General features: G+C 33.1%; 1 protein-coding gene across 3 annotated transcripts in view; it reads left to right on the top strand.

Moving 5' to 3' along the window:
- The window catches only part of DYNC2H1 (dynein cytoplasmic 2 heavy chain 1), a 289,645-nt gene that overhangs the window by 160,031 nt on the left and 112,274 nt on the right, over positions 1 to 17,340 (top strand). For all 3 annotated transcript variants that reach the window (XM_070490370.1, XM_070490369.1, XM_070490368.1), the window contains 5 exons: positions 1,811 to 1,971; positions 4,932 to 5,057; positions 7,458 to 7,568; positions 11,939 to 12,094; positions 16,719 to 16,794. In XM_070490370.1, coding sequence (XP_070346471.1) covers positions 1,811 to 1,971; positions 4,932 to 5,057; positions 7,458 to 7,568; positions 11,939 to 12,094; positions 16,719 to 16,794 — 630 coding nt within the window. The remainder of the gene's footprint in view (positions 1 to 1,810; positions 1,972 to 4,931; positions 5,058 to 7,457; positions 7,569 to 11,938; positions 12,095 to 16,718; positions 16,795 to 17,340) is intronic.

Genomic DNA, 17,340 nt, shown 5'->3' with positions numbered 1-17,340 from the left:
ACATTTAATTGACCTAGAATGCTTATTGAGCTTTTGAATAAATAGTGAAAATACTTTTTATTACATTGCCACAAGTACATAACAATTCTTTTCAAGGTCTTAAAGCAGGATGATTGTTAGCAATTTAAATTTAGTTAAAAATAGAATTCATAAAATATAGCTCTAGAAGCAATTCATCAATCGTAAGTGGCTGTAGGGGTAAATTTTACCTGATATTAGGAACATTTCTGCCTTTGGAATTTTTACTTATCTTTATGGATTGCTGTTGTGAAGAATAGAGGGAAGTAGTTCAGGTGTGAAATTTGTCTTTTCAGGATAGTTGTCTAGAAATTCATTTTTTTGGCCCATCTTGATGGCATTGAATTCATATTTTAAAGTGTTTGCTACTGAAGTCCTTAAGCATGTCTTTTTCCTGCTATTTTAGAATTTCTGAGATGCAATATTGTCTGTTTGTTTGTACTTTTTATGATATAAGGAAGCCCTTCTTGCCTCGGTAGTCATTCTGTTACATTCTACTAATCCTGTTTTTTTTTTTTTTTTTTTTGGTGAGGAAGATTGGACCTGCGCTAACTTTTGTGCCAATCTTCCTCTATTTTTTGTATGTTAGACACTCCCACAACATGGCTTGATGAGCAGTGTGCAGATCTGTACCCAGGATCCAAACCCACAAATCCCAGGCCACTGAAGAGGAGTGCCTGAACTTAACCACTACACAACTGGACTGACCCCCTAATCCTCTCTTTTTAAACTCTTATGTCATACTGTTCTTTTTCGCTCAGTTCAAACGCATATGAATATTAATTGAAGTGGGTCTTATACAGCTTGGCTTTTACTAAATACATTTATAATAGAAACATTCAAATTTTAGGAGGAGAGATTTAAATATAATAGAAAAATTATAATTTCTTGTCTGTATAGGACTTTATAGTTAATGAAGAGCTTCAAAGTAGAAAAAAGCACAGATGAATTGTGTCGAATACAGTTAGCAGTTAGCAGCTGGGTGGGCTTTGACAAGGCATTCAATTTCTTTGAGTATTAGTTTCCTTATACATAAAGTAGAATACCTGGTATAGTGCTTAGTATCGAGTAAGTGATGAATAAATGGAATCTATTTTTATTATTATATCCTGTTTTTCTCCCAAATGACTTATGGATTGTTGCGTCCATGTTTTACAGTTGAGGAAACTGAGGCACAGTACATTTTAGTGATTTTCATAGAACCACTCAGCTAACAAATGTGAACTGGGAGCTATATATTTCCTTCTCCAAACTAAGCATTCTTTTCATTATATACCACTTTTCTTCTCTTAATTCATGGACATAAGAAATAACTCTATTCTATATCATGACAGTGAAATTATTTACCAGATCATTTGGAAGTCTGATTCCCTATATGCATGGTACAGAATAGGCACTCAGTTATCATATGAATGAATGAAAAGTTGTAGAGATGAATGGTTGGGTTCAGTCTTCTCTTATAGGGAGAGACTTGTATATTGAGGCCATAGTACTGATTGTTTTTTATGTGTTAAAGGTGGTAATCAGGGTACCTACCTCTTAGCATTGTTGTAATAATCTGATTAGATGATATCATAGATGTAAAGCATTTAGAAAAATGCCTGGTACCTTAAGCATTCAGTAAATCTTAGTTATTACTAGTATGTGAACGATTTTAGAGTGAGAAAACTTTAATATGTGTGGGATTATAATTCACCTAGTTATTCTCTATTATATATCATGCAATCAGTTTTAATAGACTTTTTCTGATTCATGTTGATTTTACTTTTAATTTCTTTTATATGTCTTTTAGGACTAAAAGAGTTGTCCCCACTTCCTCTAAGTCTCAAACGTTTGTACAAAGAGACACTAGAAATTGAACCCATCTTGATAATTATTTCCCCGGGTGCTGATCCTTCTCAGGAACTGCAAGAACTTGCGAATGCTGAGAGAGGCGGAGAGTGTTATCACCAGGTCGGTACACCCTACCCTGCTGTTTTAACTAAAGCCATTGCTCATCTTGCCATACTTGATCCTATTACTGAAACAGACATTTTTTGTTGTGGTAGGTCAAATTATGTCCCCCAAAAGTGTCCACGTCCTGATACCAGAACCTGTGAATTTGTTACCTTACATAGCAAAAGGGACTTTGCAGGTGTACTAAGCATCTTGAGATGGAGAGGGTATTCTGGATTATCCAGGTGGACCCAGTCTAATCACAAGAGTCCTTACAAGGGGGAGGCAGAGCAGGCGGTGAAGAAAGGAGATGTGATGATGGAAGCAGAGGTCAGGGAGGTGAGAAGGTGCTATGTTGTTGGTTTTGCAGATGGAGGAAGGACCCTCAGACAAAGAAATATAAGTGGCTTCTAGAAGCTAGAAAAGGCAAAGGAGGATTCTCTCCTGGAGCCTCCAGAAAGAACACAGCCCTGTAGTACTGCCATTATTTTCAAACCCAGACCCCTTGATTTTAGAGCAGGGAGACTTCTGACCTCCAGAAGCCTGATCAGATAATAGAGCAGTCAAGGAAACTAATATGTGTGCTTACCTTTTGGGAATAACTTTAAAAATTTTACTTGGATGCTTTTATAATAAATCATAGCAATATTTACCTGTAAAAACTGAAATGAAAGAAATACATAAATTTTTGAGTAAAATTTATCTACTATAGTCCCTGTTTTTCCTGAGGTAAATTTAGGAGCTTTAGTTTGTTCAGAATACCTCCTTTTTCAATTCAGTTTCCATGCAAGTTTGAAAATTTATTAATTGAACCTCAATTTTTGTCAAGTGAATAAATCAGCCTTTTCCATTGGGAAAATAATTAATTATGATTAAAAAAAAGCAAATACATCACAGCAACCAAAAATTGAAATATAAGGTTGTTATGAGGAACATAAATAGAAGATTGTAAGATGGCAGAGAATTAGGCTCAGTTGTGCAGGTCTTGCACTACCTGGAGAGTTTCATTCACTCCTAGTTATGGTATATTACTATATTCATTAGGACAATATTCAATAGTTAGTGAGCTGTCTTGAGGAAAAGGAGTCCTTTTCTAGAGGTTGTGTCTATTAGCAGTGACTTTGACAGAAGGATAAAACTATTTGCGTTCTCAGTGGGTTTGACTATTTAAACTTCTGGAGTTTTGGGTACTGAACTTACAAAATTGTTCAATATAGTAAAACCTTTAAATATGGACATATTTACTCATAATTCTCCTGTTATTTTAAAATGTTTGTTGCTATGCTGAATATATATGCTGAGGGTAAGAGTATATTTTTAATGCAAAAATATTCAAGAAACTGTGACGTGATTGTTTTTGGGGCGGGGACTAACCATCTCCTTAACATTTTCCTGTTGTGCTTTAGAAAATTTTTTCTTTTCCTTTCTTGTAATAAATATTTTCTTCGAAGGTTTTATGACCCTCTACACTGTTTTCACACAATTTGTGCCTTGTGGAAAATTTTGAGGAAAATGCTTATCCTTTTTTTCCCTCTGATTCTGTGTAAATGCCTTCTTCTTTTTTTTTTTTTTTGCATTTTAATAATAGCAAACTAATATGTGTGTCAAAACAATTCAACCAGTATTTGTTTCATCTCTCCTGTTTGCTTAGTTGTGGATTAGACTTTGAAAATTAAAAAAAAAACAAAATCAATATATAGGTATTTATTACCTGTTTTATTGCATGCTTTAGTATGCAATGATTTAGACATGGTTCCCACTCTCAAAGACTTTATAGTCTTATTAAAAACCAAACTCAATACTTGTATAAGTCAACTAAAAAACAGTGAAAATGCTACCTTGTGTTCATTTTGGAAAAAATCACTGGTTTGAAATAATCTATAACAGTACTCTTCAAAGTGTTTAGACCATGTACCCAATAAAAAATTTGAGCCAGGACTCCCAATATATGTATATTTGTAAATTATATATATACACAGATATAGCTATACTGAAAATACAAGTATTATATAAATTATCTTTAAAAAACATGGAGAAATTTAGACTTGCTATGGTAAGTGACATATAGTTATTTTATATTCTTGACTAAAACTTTTATAGAGTCTTAGACTTGAGTAGTCACTTAGTCTAAGGTATTCACATAATACAGAAATCCCATGAAATGAATCTGTTATGTAGAGTCTTTCAGCTTCTGCTCGAATACTTTTAATGCTTGGACGTTTTCTATTTTATAAAGTGGGCTACTCCACTACATGAGTATCCTAAGTGCAGATGGACTATAGGGATTGGAAAAATTGGAAGAGAATTCCAATGAGATCAGGATTCTCATTCCCGCTCCTTCTCCCTCTTTTCATTCCTCCCCTCCCCTTTTCTCCCTTGCTTTCTCTCTCCTCCCTGCCTCCTCTCTCTGAGAAGCAACAGAGGAGTAGAGGGCTAATTGCAGTCTTGAGGCCCAGCAACATGTTGAGATTCACTAGATGATGAAGGACTAGGGAATTACACAGTTAAATAGTTAGACCAGTAGCTTGAAAGCCAAATATGTACAATGTTGGAGAAAGTAAGAGAAGTCAATTTCAAGACAGTGATAGTATTAATGTTAAATCCCTCAAAGAATTCAACATTAGTGTTTTTTTTAAAGGACCATGTTTGACATGGTGAGAATGGCAGGAAATAGTGAGATGAGAAACAAAAACACTATTCAATAATTCTTTATACAGTTCTATAACTTGCAAACCAGTAACGATAATATGTTTTTCATAAATAGAAAAATGTTAGAAATGTGCCATTAACGTGGGGACAAAAGCAAGACAATTGTTGGAAAAGGCACAGAGTTTGATATTTCCTGCTGAAAATTTAGAGCCCTGATTACAACAATTGAGTCAGTTCAGTATGTATGGCAGGATGATTTGAATATTTTAGATTACGACATGTTATCAGATCTGTTTTTTTAGTTTTGTTTTCTGTTTTTGTTTTGGCAGGTTGCCATGGGTCAAGGTCAAGCTGATGTAGCAATTCAAATGCTAAAAGAATGTGCCCGCAATGGAGACTGGCTCTGTTTGAAGAACTTACATCTTGTGGTATCTTGGCTGCCAGTTTTGGAAAAGGTAGATTCAGATAAATGTGATGCAAATAATATCTAATACACTCAATTCAGTAATTTCTAAGGAACATCAGTATTAAAATATGTTATGCATTATTTATGATGTTTTTTAAAAACTTAGTATTTGATGAGAAATCTTTTAAAATCTGTTAAGTATTTTCTTCTAAAAGATGTACATTTCTACAAACCAAGATGGATATTTTAATAGGATGTCTATAAGAATGTCTTTCTTAAAGGCATTTAATGGAAGCCAAGAAATTATTAATCAGGATTAAAGGGAGGTTTAGAGAATTTTTTCAGAAGAAAAATATGGAAATGCTTTAAAGGATTGTAGGAAGCCTATTTATACCATTACTTTCTCTTTGTGCTCTTGTTATGTTGTATGTAGATGGGGAGAAAAGATGTTGAGGAGCCAGAGGGGGCTGGAGAGCGTCCTAGGTGCTATGGAAGCTGGAGTGTAAACTGAAGTAATCATTTAATTTAAGTCAAATGGCCCCAGGACAAAAATAACCTTAAGAGAGAACAAATTGCTGGGTAGATTTTAAATGCAAACCTGGGTTTAAGTCTAGTGCTTATTTAAAAAAGATGAATATGGTCTTCGGTAGTTACAAATGACTCTGAAGGCAAGATGTTTCTTGAAGGCTATGTATGATTTAGCTAAGCGTAGGAGGAAAAAAAAATAACCATTGTTAATTCCATCAGCACAAGTAGAGACAGTGGTAGAGATGTGCATGCCTAATACACCAAGGATGTCCAAGGAAAAGGGATGAAAATTGACCATTCTTTCTCACCATTCACCAAAATAAACGCAAAATGGATCAAAGACCTAAAGCTGAGACCTGAAACCATAAGGCTTCTAGAAGAAAATGGAGGCAGTACACTCTTTGACATCAGTATTAAAAGGATCTTTTCGGACACCATGTCTTCTCAGATAAGGGAAACATTAAAAAGAATAAACAAATGGGACTTCATCAGACTAAAGAGCTTCTTCAAGGCAAATGAAAACAGGATTGAAACAAAAAAACAACCCACTAACTGGGAAAAAATATTTCCAAGTCATACATCCGACAAAGGCTTAGTATCCATAATATATGAAGAACTCACACAACTCAACAACAAAAAATCAAACAACCCGATCAGAAAATGGGCAGGAGACATGAACAGACATTTCTCCAAAGAAGATCTACAGATGGCCAATAGGCACATGAAAAGATGCTCATCATCGCTGATCATCAGGGAAATGCAAATCAAAACTACACTAAGATATCACCTTACACCCATTAGAATGACAAAATATCTAAAACTAATAGTAACAAATGTTGGAGAGGTTGTGGAGAAAAAGGAACCCTCATACACTGCTGGTGGGAATGCAAACTGGTGCAGCCACTATGGAAAACAGTATGGAGGTTCCTCAAAAAATTAAAAATAGAACTATCATATGACCCAGCTATCCCACTACTGGGTATCTATCCAAAGAGCTTGAAGTCAGCAATTCCAAAAGTCCTATGCACCCCAATGTTTATTGCAGCATTGTTTACAATAGCCAAGATGTGGAAGCAACCTAAGTGCCCATCAAAAGATGATTGGATAAAGAAGATGTAGTATATATATATATACAATGGACTACTACTCAGCCGTAAAAAAGAACAAAATCGTCCCATTTGCAACAACATGGATGGACCTTGAGGGAATTATGTTAAGTGAAATAAGCCAGATAGAGAAGGGCAATCTCTGTATGATTCCACTCACATGAGGAATTTAAAAATGTGGACAAAGAGGGGCTGGCCCTGTGGCCGAGTGGTTAAGTTTGCGTGCTCTGCTGCAGGCAGCCCAGTGTTTCATTGGTTCGAATCCTGGGCACAGACATGGCACTGCTCATCAAACCACGCTGAGGCAGCGTCCCACATGCCACAACTAGAAGGACCCACAACAAAGAATATACAACTATGTACCAGGAGGCTTTGGGGAGAAAAAGGAAAAAATAAAATCTTAAAAAAAAAAAAAATGTAGACAAAGAGAACAGATTAGTGGCTACCAGGGGAAAGGTGGGGTGGTGGGTGGGCACAAAGGGTGAAGGGGTGCACCTACAACATGACTGACAAACAATAATGTGCAACTGAAATTTCACAAGATTGTAACTTATCGTTAACTCAATAAAAATTAAAAAATATATGTATCAAAATGTCACAAAGATTTTACTAAGAAAAATTACTACTTAATAATATATTTATAATATATATTTATATATATTTATAATATATTTATAAAATATGTATATTTTATATATTTATATATTTTATAAATATAAAATATATAAATAAATTTATAATATATTTATAATATATTTATAAAATGGAAATTTATGTATATATTTAAGTATATTTTTATTGTTTTTATAAACAAGGAATTGAATACTCTTCAACCTAAAGATACCTTTCGTCTTTGGCTCACTGCAGAAGTTCATCCCAACTTTACTCCCATTTTATTACAGACGAGTTTGAAGATAACATATGAGGTAAGAAAATATAAAACTTGGACCACTAGTTGTTCAAGTGCAGTAATCTGTGCATGCCTTCTAAAGCTCTGTAAACTACTATCTATTGTACAAAACACACAGAAACCTCCCTTTATGTTTAGACAAGGTATAGTATACATAAATAATAGCATAAGATGATGTTTATAAAAATGCATTTAAATTTTCCTTTCAAATTTTATTTTGTATCTTTCTTTGCTGTTTTTATCATAGTAAAAGACATAATATAAAATTTACCATCTTAACCATTTTTAAGTATACAGTACACTAATGTTAACTACATGCATCTTGTGCAACAGGTCTCTAGAACTTTTTATCTTGCAAAACTAAAACTCTGTATCTGTTGAAGAGCAACTCCTCATTTCCCTCTCTCTGCACCCCTGGCAACCACCATTCTACTTTCTATTTCTGTGAGTTTGACTACCTGAGATACATTGTATGAGGGAGTCTTGCATTACCTGTCTTTCATGACTGGCTTATTTTACTTGGCATAATGTCCAGTAGTTTCATCCATGTTGTAGCATGTGATAGGATTTCTCTTCTTTTTTAAGGCTGAATAATATCCCAGTGTATGTACTTGGTACATTTTCTTTATCCATTCATCAGTCCACTGACATTTAGGTCTTCTACCTCTTGGCTATTGTGAATAATGCAGCAGTGAACCTGGGTGGGCAAATATCTTTTTAGATTCTATTTTCGATTTTTTTGGATATATACCCAGATCTGGGATTGCTGGATCACGTGGTAATTCTATTTTTAATTTTTGGAGGAACGTCTGTACTGTTTTCCATTGCAGTACAGCATTTTACATTCCCACTGCAACAAACAATTTCTCTGCATCCTTGCCAACACTTGTTTTGTTTTTTTTTTTTCTATAGTGGCCATCCTAACATTCTGAGGCAATATCTCACTGTGGTTTCGATTTGCATTTCCTTGACAATTAGTGATATTGAACATCTTTTCATATGCTTCTTGGCTGTTTGTATATTTTCTTTGGAGAAATGTCTATTCAAGTCCTTTGCCCATTTTTTAATTGGATTACTTTTTTGTTGTTGAGTAGTAGGAGCTCCTTATATATTCTGAAGTTGAGCTGTAGGCATTTCTTGTCAGATATATAGTTTACAAATATTGTCTCCCAGTCCATAGGGTTGCCTTTTCACTATGTTGACTATTTCCTTTGCTGCATAGATGTTTTTAAGTTTTATGTAGTCCTGTTTGTCTGTTTTTGCTTTTGCTGTCTGTGCTTTTGATGTCATATCCAAGAAATCATTGCCAAATCCAGTGTCGTGAAACTTTCCCACTATGTTTCCTTCTGGGAGTTTTATAGTGTCAGGTCTTACATTTAGGTCTTTAATCCATTTTGAGTTAGTTTTTACATATATCTCTTTTTTGTTTAGTTGACAGTTGTGTTTAAAAATTTATTCCAAATACCTGATGTCATACTTACGGTGTAAGGTAAAGGTTCAACTTCATTCTTTTGCATGTGGATATCCAGTTTTCATATCATTTGTTTTTGACGTAGCTGCTTTAGATTTTCAGTGTTTGTTTCCTTCCTTTCATCCATTCATCCATCCATCCTTCTAGCATTTAATACCAGGCAGGTCCTCCCCCAACACGCTATATCGAAAACTATATATGTTTGGAATGATATTATATAACTGGCCAAAGTCATAGAGAAAATAATAAACTGAATTTAAACTTTTTAAAACTGGGAAAAGACGTTCTGCTTGCATTTTCTCTCAATTTGTAGAAATTTCTCTGTTTTATACAATCTTTTTTTCTGAAGAAAAATGTCTTATTAATGTTTATGACTGCCTGTTATTTTAGATCAGTCCTTCTTATTTTTCATCTGGAGTTATTAGTCTCATTTAAGGAAGAAAAAGGTTCAGGATTAATTCAGGGAATGCAAAGATAATTTAATATTTGGAGAAATATTAATTGAATGAATATCGCTTCAATGTCTGGTTAGAGAAGCTTTCCAGAATCCTCTTCAACTATTCCCCCAGTACCCTCTTCCACTAAACCATCTTCTAGAACTGGATTGTACATGCCGTGAGGGCAGGGGCTATCTTTTCTCTTGCTTTTTGTACTTAAATGATAAGTATATATTGATAATACCAGCATATAGGAAGAACACAGTAAATATTTCAATAAATGAAGAGTTAATATATCAAGGGGGACTGATTCTTGAATGTTGTAACTTAATGGGTGAGCTTTTCTAGGATCCTTTATTTTTTCCCAATTATTTTATTGAGTTGATAGTGGTTTATAACATTGTGTAATTTCAGGTGTACACCATTGTTTCTCAGTTTCTGTGTAGACTACATTGTGCTCACCAGCAGTATTCTTATTTTTATCCGTCACCATACATATGTGCCAGGATCCTTTTTTAGAAGGTCATTTGATTACGTTTTTATGGAAATTTTCAGTTTCATTTAAATTATTGGTGAATTTGTCTTCTCTTCCTTAAATCACTATATAATTTTAACTATCCTAGGAAATAGTGCAGTTCATTATGTTTAAAATTATTATTACATATGCACATATATGTACACACATACATATATACTCTCTTTTAAAATTGTTAAATCTACATTTTATTGTTTATTTCTTTTCTTTTTTGATTAGTTGACAGTTCTTTTTAAAAATTTATTCCATTGGGGCCGGCCCGGTAGCTCAGCGGTCAAGTTCGCACATTCCATTTCTTAGTGGCCTGGGGTTTGCTGGTTCGGATCCCGGGTGCAGACATGGCACCACTTGGCAAAAGCCATGCTGTGGTAGGCGTCCCATGTATAAAGTAAAGGAAGAAAGATGGGCATGGATGTTAGCTCAGGGCCAGTCTTCCTCAGCAAAAAGAGGAGGATTGACAGTAGTTAGCTCAGGGCGAATCATCCTCAAAAAAAAAAAAAAAAAATTTATTCCAAGGAACTGATGTCATACTTATTAATTTATTTTGTATTCTTTTTCTATTCACTGAATTTCCTATTTTTTCTTTATTTTTTCTTCCTTATGTTTTCCTTAGATTTGTATTTGCTTTTGTTCTCCCTGATTTCTTATGTTGAATACTTAATTGATTTATATTACTTGCATTAAAATTGAAATTATTTTAAGTCTGTGAATTTGCACTTGAGTACATATGTCTTTGGCCTTATCTCCTAATTTGACATTAATGTTTTTCATTTTGCTATTTTTCAAATAGTCTGTATTTGTGTATGATTTTCTCTGTAATTATATATGATTTATTCATTTTGCATAATCTTTAGTATAGTGCCTTTAAAAAAACCTCAAAGTGGTTGTGCAGTTTCCTATTAATGTCACGTTGTATTGAATAGTGCTAAGAAAATTTGGCCTATTCTATGATAATATTTTGTAAATGTTTCATAAACATCAAACATTTTCAATTGAAATGTGTAAATTTGGATATGTACTTAGTAACTCAATGGTATTTTTCTTCTAATTTTAAATAAAAATGTCTTTTTATTTAAGAGACAACAGGGTGAAAAGGATTGCAAAGGGAATGACTATTCTTTGTAGCAAACATTCTTAAAGTACTGACTTGAATTATTCTATTTATATAAGAAACTGCTTTGAAGAAAAATCTTACTTTTTAAAACAAGCTAATTAAAATAAATTGAGCAGACAAATGCACATTAATTTTTTTTTTTATTTTAGAAGAATTCTTTTTTCTGGAGTGGGTTTATTTTTCTCTTTTTCCAAGAATTCAAAATTTTTCTTTTCTTGGTTATTTAAAAGTATAGTATTAACAGATTCTAGACATGTGGGGAAGTGTTTTTGACTGAGTCCTAGTCCAATATACAATTTCAGTCCTGAGGTTGAATTTGTGTTTATGAACTTGGCAATGTCAGGTAATGCCCACTTTAACTGTAGTGGACTAATGTGCACTAAGCTTGGTTGACATTATATGTAAATAGTATGTTGAAGTCCTCATGGAAATTCAAATAGCACCTGGAAAGGGATAACTGGCATATAGTAGTCAAAAACACCTGCCCCATAAGAATCAATACCACATTTGTATTATAAATGATGATTTAGTTTCAGTAAAATACTTCAATGATCATATAAAACTTATTTGGTTATTTTGAATATTGTTGGTTATATAGGTTTTTTTAATTTGAAAAATTATTTTGGGTTTATAATTGAAATGAACTGTTAGATATAAAGAATTTAAAACTAGTTTTATATTAATATATTTTGAAATAACAATAACAATTTAAGTCAAACTTGGTAATGGTGAAAAATTTTCTTCATTAAAATATGTTCCGAAATATGTTACCTGCTGATTTATTTGTAAGGTTGTAAACAATATGCTATCTGTTAATTTTTATCTTTAGTCACCTCCAGGTCTGAAGAAGAATTTAATGCGTACTTATGAATCTTGGACTCCTGAGCAAATTAGCAAAAAGGATAATATACATCGAGCTCATGCTCTCTTCAGTTTTGCATGGTTTCATGCTGCGTGTCAAGAAAGAAGAAATTATATTCCACAGGTAAGTGAGAACATGTCTTGGGTATATTCTAAGCTGTACATATTTTTTATATTAGAATATTTTTGCAGTTTAGTGTAAATGGCTACAATTACTTTATAGTTTTGCTCATGATTCATAAATTTGTATCTCTACTTCAATCTTTTCTCTTAAACTTCTGGACTGTGGATAATTATCTACTTCACATCTCTTTGAGTTAAAGTGTTTAGAACGATGCATGAACAGTCATGAGCCCTCAATGATTGTTACGTATCATTTTTATGGTTTATATCTCAAAGTTCAAACAGTGAATTGTGCATGTCTGCTTTTTCTTTAGTGTATTCCTCTCAGTAAAAGGCATTGACATCTGTTTACTTCCTCAAGCTAGAAACCTGAGTTGTTCTTGAAATGTTTCTCTTTCTTAGCCTCCCAACCTGATTTGTTATCAAGTCTTGTTGATTCTACTTCCAAAATATAGTTCAAATGTTTGCATTTCTCCTCACCATTTTTTCCAAACCTCATCACCTCTAACCTGTACTACTTTGAGATAACCTTCCAACTCTTCTTGCTTTTTCCATTTGGTAGCTAGAATTATTTTTCTAATATGTCAATTTGGTTATGTTGCTACTCTGCTTAAAATCTTCCTATTGTACTTGGGAAAAAATATGCTGCTTCTTACTGTGGTTCAGAAGGAAAGATTTGCCTATCTCTTCAGCCTCCTCTCAGACCCCCTCTTCCCGCTTGTTCTCTACACCTCAGTCACACTGGGCTTCTGTATGATCTTTGGTCAAGTGCTGTCTCACCATAGGCCCTAGTTGTTATTATCATCACAATCAATAGCCACATTTTTCCATCATCTTGGCGGTCCTAACTGGTACCAGTGCTTCATTCTTTTTTGCCAAATGCCTATCTTACCCATAAATTACATCACTCTTCAATCTTTAAATTTTTCCTTGCTCTTTTTTCAACCTTGTCTACTTCTATTGGGATAATCTCTCCTCAAACTGCCCTCCCCACTTGCGTTTCTTTTAGCCTCTCTATTTCAGTTACATGTCAAAATAAGAGCATTAGATTCTGGAGTTACAGACTTGGTTTGGAGTCCTGAGTCTAGAATTTCCTAGCTGTGTGACCTCAAGTAAATTTCTTTAACCCCAATAAGCAACAGTGTCCTCAACTGTAGAATGGGAGTAATGATCACATTTACCTTTGTTGTGAGGATTAAATGAAATAGTGTATGTTTAGAAGTGCTTAACTGTGCTTGTCGTATAATCTATCAATAAATATTTGTCAAACTGATGAAATAGTAAATAATAATAGCAATGTGTTGTTTCATATAATTTGTATAACACATTCATGGGGAGGGTATGCTTATTATTCTCATTTTACAAAGGAGGACAATGAATCTCAATGGTGATTAACTTGCTGAAGGAATCACGTCTAAAAAGCTGTAGAGCTTGGAAATGACCAGACCCATCGTCCTCTAAAACCTTTGCCCCTAATTTCTCTGATGTCTGTCCTTAGCCTAAAGGATCAATTAGTCTTGATGGATACACGTAGAATGGTGATAGTGATGCAACTTTATTGAGGAAAGAAAAATTATACTTTTAAATGAAATTATATTTTATTTTTTATTAAGTAATACATGCACATGTATAAATTAGAAAGCTATGAAAAAGTTTGCAGTTAAAATTTAGTCTCCTCCCTCTTTATCCCTCTGCCACCCAGTGTCTTTTCCCAGGGCATCCACTGTTCACCATTTCTTGGATGTCCTTCAGGGATATTATAGAAATATACAAACATTTTATGTAGTTATAAACACACATATATTCTTTTTAACTCAAATGGCAGCACGTTACAAATATGGCTCTGTACCTTACTTTATTAACCAATACATTGTAGAGTTTGTTAAATATTAGTACCCATTTAATACCAGATTTTAAAATATTATTTGTATTTATTATATTGATGTACATATTTGTAAACAGTTTTGTGTTGTTGGATGGGCATACATATTCTTTCAGTCTTAGCTCTTACAGAAAATATTGCAGTGGAGATCCCTGTACTTGCCTCATTTAAGGCTTATTCATGATGGCCAATTCCTAAATGTGGACTGTTTGGATCAAAAGATATGTGTATTTTGAAAAATTCATAAATATTACCAAAATGTTCTCCATAGAAAATACAGAAATTCAGTTGTACACACAAAAATATTTGAAAATGTTGCTTTTTTTTTTACCACTCTGTTTGCTCTCATGAAAATCATAAAATTGGAGGTAAAAGTAGACAAATATAGAATACCATAAATTGCTAGAGATGGTGTCTTAAGGATATGTACTCCACAAACTCTGTTTACCTCTTTTCCTCATTTGGTTTTGGTTTTTTTTTTAAGGACCAAATCTCAGAAGTAAAGATCCACTACTAATTCAACTTAGTTTTCATTCCTCATGTTAGTAAAAGACTATTTTTTGCTATTTTTCATTGCAATGCTATACTTGGTTGCAGAATTAATGTCTGTTTTACACGTATATGTTGTACTTCTAATACTGTACTAGATGTGATGTTAACTTTTGTTTTATATTTGTTGTTCTCTGATATCTTGTTATTCTTGCTAGATTGTGAGCACCCTGACAACAGGCTTCATCTCATTCATCTTCATAAGAACACTTAACAAAGTGCCTAGATTCCGAGAGGGCTAAATAGGATTGGATTGGCTATCTAGAGCACCCCTCCACAATTTACAACATTATTTCTATCAAAAAATAGGACATGAATAACAAAAATTACCTTTCAAATTTTTTGTACCGTATATTTTTAAATCATTAATCATCCAACAGTGTATCAGTAACTGTTATATAGAGAGTCCAGTTATTATTTTGGAATTAGTATTTCACTTGGAAATTGCTATATTAACAATTATTGATAGCAACATTCTTCTAATTTGAGAGTTTTAGAAGTATTGAGTAATCTTTAAGGTACTTTAAAAAGCTTTTAAACATTTCACAAATAAGATCTATGAGAGTGATATAAATGTTATTAATAAGACTGTTTTGAGTTGGTAAAAAAATTATTTCAAATGTTATAGGAACTTTGTTAACTGTTGATGGGTACATGCTCCTTATATATGTTTAATTCTTGGGTATAAAATAACTTACTGAGTGAAGTTTAAATTTCTTTTGTTTTCTCATCATCTATGCTATTTTTTTCATAACTATTCAAACGCTAGTGACCTCCAAATTTGTATATCCAACCCAGATGAATTCTCTAAGCTCTAGATTTATATATCTCACTATTTATTTGACCTATCCAGTTGGATGTCTCAAAAATGACTGAAAACCCACATATTCTAGATCCAAGTAGTAGAACATAAGCTTTTTCAGAGCATAGATTTTGTCTTTTTTGTTCTTTGCAATATTCTCATTGAACAAAACAGTGTCTAGTATATAGCAGACACTCAATAAGCTTCTGTTGAACACTTTTATTCAATGATCTCATGATATCCCTTTCTAGACCACATATTCTTTCAGTATTCCACTTATCAACGAATGACACCACCATCAATTTGAGTAAGCCATATGCTTAGAAATCATTCTTAACACCTCTTTTTTTGGTATCTTCGCCTTCTGTTACAATACAGTACAAAAATTCTTTAATTCTTTTGTCCTGTCTGTCTACTTTTGCCTTTCTGTTTTATACCCCACCCCACCCCACCAGGGTGACTTTCCCTTACGTCTTAGATTAGGTCAGATCTCTTTCTTATTTACACCAAGTGTGTGTCTTTCCATCAAACCTATTACAGTTTGTAGTTGTCCATGTATTTGAGTGAGTGAATGTGTCCATCCTCCTCCCCCCTCTCACATTTGACTGAAAGCTATAAGAGAGCAAGGATTGTTTATGTTTTGATTCACTCATTCTTTTATTCCCAGAGCCTGATATATAACACACATTTAATAAATATTTTTGGAATGATGAGTGAATGACTGAAATTTGTATCAATATTCTTAAATAGTATTCAAGTCTAAATAGATTTTAGTTTGAACTTATTTTATTGGATAAAACTAATTAGTTACAGTTCATGGAAGCCCCATAGAAATTATTTTTAATTATTTCATATTATTCTCTACAAAATATAGATCTCTGTGAATATTCTTTTTACACAAGTGTTTTAGTTATTAGCTGTAAGTTTGTAATTTTATTTAGTTCTAACATGAATGCTTTGTAGATCAAATGTATGTAAAATAATACTATATGCCTTTGGGCCTTTACAAATTTTTGTAATATTTCTGTTTTCATGTTTGTGGAGAAAATCCACAAATCTGAAGGACAAAATGTGTACATAGTAAGTACACTCAAAAATTTACTATGCTAATTTGTTCTCTCTGCATGTGACTGTATTGCCACATACTTAAATGTTAAAAACTGTTATGGTGTTATAAGGTCCTTTGCATGCTGTGGAGGTCAAAATATTTCTTTTTAAAAAGATTTATTATTACTTTATTGTTTATTGTTTTTATTAAAAATTCTCAGGAGTTATCTTCTTTTTAGCATATGTTGAACATTCTTTTTAAGATTGTAAGGGCAGTGATACATACATATATAGCTTTGAACACTGCTTATAGTTCTTTAATATTTTTAAAATTTGTTTTCATAGGGCTGGACCAAGTTTTATGAGTTTTCTTTATCAGATCTTCGGGCTGGGTACAACATTATTGACAGACTCTTTGACGGTAAGTTCTAATGATGAAAATTTTTATCTCTAGTGTTAATGAAGATTTTTTTTGAGGTCTTATTAACAATATGATTTCTTCAAGAGTGACTTAACTTCCTATCATAAAATTTACTTTTTGCTTTTTATTCTGTGTTTTCTGTCCTGACTGTCATGCTTGTATTTTCTGAGAGTTCTTACATTAAATTATCAATTGTGGCCGTTGGTTTTGATATAACACAGAGATTTCTGATTGATCTCTATCTCTCAGGAGGTCGAAAGCTGGAAGTACCTTGTCTTTACTTTGTGGGCTTCAGAAGTTTCCAGCTTCAACTGAATCGTTCAGATCTCTTTCAAGGAAACTGTTAAAATTCAGGATTATGGTGCATTAAGGTCAATACCAAGGATCTGTACAATCTTAATTGTATGATTAGGTAGGAATCAGGAACCAAGGTATAAATAATAGATTGAAATAGGGTGGCAAACAAGACCATATAATCTGATCCCCTGAAACCATCCAGCTCTTAGCTTCCTGAAGACAGGGACAGTCCAATCCCTGAAGTTTATT

The sequence above is a fragment of the Equus asinus genome, chromosome 20, assembly GCF_041296235.1.
Source record: "Equus asinus isolate D_3611 breed Donkey chromosome 20, EquAss-T2T_v2, whole genome shotgun sequence".
NCBI lineage: Eukaryota > Metazoa > Chordata > Mammalia > Perissodactyla > Equidae > Equus > Equus asinus.
The sequence above is the reverse complement of the archived record's forward strand: the minus strand, read 5'-3'. Positions and strand labels throughout refer to the sequence as shown.